General features: G+C 38.1%; 1 protein-coding gene across 1 annotated transcript in view; it reads right to left on the bottom strand.

Moving 5' to 3' along the window:
• Window positions 1-1,314: 1,314 nt before the first annotated feature.
• The window catches only part of LOC110497642 (nesprin-3), a 47,068-nt gene continuing 43,881 nt past the window's right edge, over window positions 1,315-4,501 (bottom strand). Inside the window, exon 19 of the mRNA XM_021573886.3 lies at window positions 1,315-4,501. This exon is cut by the window's right edge and continues 176 nt beyond it. Within this exon, the coding sequence (XP_021429561.3) occupies window positions 4,489-4,501 (13 nt within the window). The 3' untranslated portion in view covers window positions 1,315-4,488.

Genomic DNA, 4,501 nt, shown 5'->3' with positions numbered 1-4,501 from the left:
TTGGGTGTCAGTGTGTCTGGTTTGTTCAGTGGTGTCCACCTTGTTAGACCTGTTCAGTCCTAACCCTCTATTCAACACAGGTTAAGGAAAACCTATCTTCACCTATCAGATATTACTAGCTGGGCTGTATTTCATTCCAAAATGTTGTCCCCTCCCTTCTGCCCTTTGCTCACCCCCCTTCCCCCGAACTGATACAACTGGAAAGGTGAAAGCAAGATGGTGGAAAGTAGGTGTAGAAGCGAATGCGAACAGCTGTTCAGTCATCTCACATCCAAAAAGGGCAGAAAGGAGGAAAGATATTTTTTGGAATTAAATAATGACCTTTAGAGGTGCAACCTAGTATGTGTATTAGTATGCAACCTGTTGTAATATAATATGCTGATCTATGTTTATTTGTGTTCATATTTTTGTGAATAATTCACAATTTTTGCTATATCATACTGGCCGCCATTAAGCATTTTTGACATGTGTAGGAACAAGTTCACAACCTCACCTAACATCCTGATATGTGATAAGGAAATGTGTGCTTACTCCAAGACATGCTCATAGCCTTTCAAATCATTGACTAACCAGAGGCTTGTTAAACTAAACAGCCTGCTACACTCTAAACCTGTGTGCATCCCAAATGGCACCATATAAAACAGCCAAGTTCTATTCACAACGGTATTCAGTTGGTAAGAGACAGACATTCCGTAAATACTAGGAATAGATTGTCCACCATCTATGCGTTATTCAGACAGAAAAGAGAAATAAGCAAAATAACATTTTGATTTAGAGCAATAAAGAAATTGAATAAATTAACTGAGCAAACTAGAAACCTTTCAATATATACATTTAAACATTATTTTAAAACTATTTAAATATAATACATACAAATAATACAAATGTTGTGGGACTATAGTAGATGAAGAATCAATATGTTTTTAGATTGTGTATTTATTGGGTCATTATGTTAGTATATTATGTATGTTTGTAATAGTGTGTTATATGTGAACGTGTGTTTGTATTATAAATTGTATTTTAATGTTTAAGGACTCTTGGAAGATTAGTCCAAATGGGGACTAAAAGAGATCCAAATAAAATAAAATCTAATTCCCTACATAAAATCAAAAATCAAATCAAATGTATTTGTCACATACACATGGCTAGCTAGATTTCACCAGAGACCTGCTCTGGTCAAAAATTGCGCAATATGTTGGGAATCGAGTGCCATTTGAGATGAAGGCCTGGTAACTCAGGCATTTTACTCATGCTGATCCAGTAATTCCCAACAACAGTAGCTCAACCATGAGCAACACCATACAGACTCAGATATCAATTATACACACTGCATATTTTATTGCCAGTTTTGAGTACAATACAAAAATATTGGTTAGGCCCTGTTGATACATTTTAAGCATTTCATTCATTTCAAAATATAGTAATAAAATAGAGCATAATATTGTACCGTTTTACAAAAGCTTTGAATCTTCATCCTGCATGCATGTGCGTTTAAACGTTTAAAAAAATTGCAAAGCAGATACTCATTTGCAGGACAAGCTATTCCAATCTAATCTCATGTCCATTTATATTACATTGTCTACTAAGTGCTCTGCTAAATGTATCAAACTCCTTGTAAAACACCCAGAGGAATCTGATTAGGGTTGGAAAATGTTGATAACCTGGGAATTTTGGGAAAGTTTTCCATAAATCCTGGTTGGAATATTCCCGGAATCAGGAGGTATCCGAAATATTCCAACCTGGAGATCTGTTTTTTTAAAAAAAAAAGCTAAATTCTTCAACCCTACTTCCTTTGCACACTGCGGAGTAATCTGATACAGTATTCCATGAGATTCCCTTCATTCTCCACCACTATCTCTCACCTATCCTAGATTCCCAGTTCCACTGCAGATCCTTTCAAGAGGAGCACTTCTGAAAAAGGTTCACATGGATGCTCCACATGTATGGCTACACACATACAGTAAGGTTCCTGGCAGGGTATGCATTTGAACCTGTGTTGATTGTAAAGGTCTGCATACGCATCCAACTCACTAGCAGTGCAAGAAGCAGAGGTGCCAGACTGCCAGGTAGGCCTACTGTAGCTAATTGCTACTCAAATGAATGCCACATATTATGGTGATGTTTAGTACTCTGTATTTAGTTTAGCATTTACGTTTAATATTATCACATTTAAAAGAGCTAGATATGTTTCATTAATATGTATGAAGACTGAATAAGAGCATTGCATAACTTGTGTATAGATAACAGTAGAATGGTATAAATATTTCGGTTCAAGTCTGCTTTGTACAGGTAGGGCAGGCATGCGGGTTTCCTTCAATTTTTTCATTAAAATTCAGTTTGTCAACATTCATGATGACAGACTAAGACAGCCCTCTGAAACCTTCCCTGACGGAGAAAACAGATACAGATTGTGCAACATTCTAAGACAAAGACAGTCAAACTAAAACTAAATGCACGCTCTCCCTCATTCTGAACAAAAGCTAACAGTTCAACTTTAATCAAATGTAAAAAAAAAAAAACATCAAACTATTTGTGGGTTATAACCTAATTTTGCTGTCGTAACAAAAATATCTGTGCTGTGTGATAGGACACTAATAGATATAATGCGATTTGGTTTCCGTTGCCCTAGCAACCCTCGGGTCTGTAAAACAAACATGTGCAGGAGGGAAAAGTACAAAAGTGAATGAGAGAAGAGAGGGGGATGCAAGAGAGAGGAAAGAGAGAAAAGGTTGACTGGGTCATTGCGTCGTTTTAAGAGTCTGCTCAAAAAAGGATATTCTCCCATAACAGGAGCTATTTCCATGATATAATCTGGGCCCTACTGAACATGATGTATTATAAAGAAAGTAAACTTAGCATCTAAAGTACTCTGTGGTCCAAGAAAACGTCAGGGGCCAAGATAGAAGTTAAACTGTGCGAAGGGATCATTATGACAGTGTTCAAATATAGCATAGCACCTTTAGGAAAGAAAAGCATTTCGTTCAAACATACCTACAGTTCAGTACAAATACAATATACTTAAACAGTCAAAAGTAGGTACATCATGTATACCAGCACTGACTGATTTTCTGTATGGTCAGTATCACAAATTGACTGTTTTGTATGAACACTGGAACAAAACATGTCAAATGGATTCATTTGAATTGACACATGATAGAACAGGGGTGCAGTCATTACGCAGATTCTGTTGCAAAACATCACGTCCGTTTACGCCAAATAACGAAAGCGAGAGTTCCTACTTGACAATTTCAGGTAGGTTTGCTTCTTTTTGGTTGTTGAACACGGTAAAGGGTTTCCGTTGCAAGATGTAATGAATACACCCCAGACGTTGTGTTTTGGGATGTGAGCACATCCTGCATCTAAAATTGAAGCCAGCCTAGAGACTTATGAACACAGTGCTAAAATTGATAAGGGTACTGTTTTGCAAAAGGCATTATGTACAGGTAAAAAATAAAGCTTACAATTACACAAAAATAGAAAAAAGCATAACGCTATTTGTGCAGTTTAAAAGCTGTTTAAAAGTATTCACATCTCTGTTATACACCCGTCTTTAAAGGGGTAGTGAACCATTACATTTTTGGGGAGTGTATGATCATACGCAGTCATTTTCTAAGACATCAAATCCCTCCAAATAGAGGAAATAACAATACACATCCTCATCCTCTCCTAAAGTGCTTGGTGGCCATTGTTGTAGCTACTGTAGTACTGTGAAAAGGAGAGGGAGTGGAGCACTCTACTCTGTGGATGGATGGAAGTGTTGCCAGCCTGGGTTAATTGGCTTGATCGTGTGGGTTGCAGAGTGGAGAACAGCTTGAGTCAAGAGGAACAGGTGGAAAGAGCCGAGGCTACCCGCCCACACAGTGACACATCCAGCACAGACACACATTCACACACTAAAGGCGTCAGCATGCTTCGGTTCGACTGGCGCCTAGCCGAACGAGTGTTCTCGCATACTCCCTTAAAAGACATTTGCTTGAAAAATGAGAAAAAAAACAGCAACATTACTGTGTGTCGATTTGAAACGCCGTAGCCAGTATACGCTTCCGCAAAATAGTAAGAACTAATTGAAGATAACCCAAGAAATCTGTCATTCATTTTGACGTTTTTTTTGCAGAGATCTTAGTCGCACAATTTTACATCTAACTAAGATGATTGGTGCAGTATTTCTCAATGAAAGAAATTGCATGAAAACGAGTCGCCTCGTTGAATGACAACAAATACTTTTTTGAAGAATCCCTATTGTTGACCAATCACCGACGAAGGGGTGTAGACTTTGGCTCCGAACTTCAGCCTGCATCCAGATAAGAAATGCGTGTGCCCGAACAGCCGAAAAAGCCCAAAACTAACAAAAATGTCACAAAATGTCGTCATAATATATGCACAAACTTCTCCGAACTGTTTCGGCTGGGAAGCATGCGGATGCCTTAACACACACACACAGACACACAACGGATTGAGGATGAAGAGGAATCAACTTATATGATTCTTCTATGTGGGTGGA

The sequence above is a fragment of the Oncorhynchus mykiss genome, chromosome 19 (assembly GCF_057628025.1).
Source record: "Oncorhynchus mykiss isolate SJ-2025 chromosome 19, ASM5762802v1, whole genome shotgun sequence".
Lineage (NCBI taxonomy): Eukaryota > Metazoa > Chordata > Actinopteri > Salmoniformes > Salmonidae > Oncorhynchus > Oncorhynchus mykiss.
The sequence above is the reverse complement of the archived record's forward strand: the minus strand, read 5'-3'. Positions and strand labels throughout refer to the sequence as shown.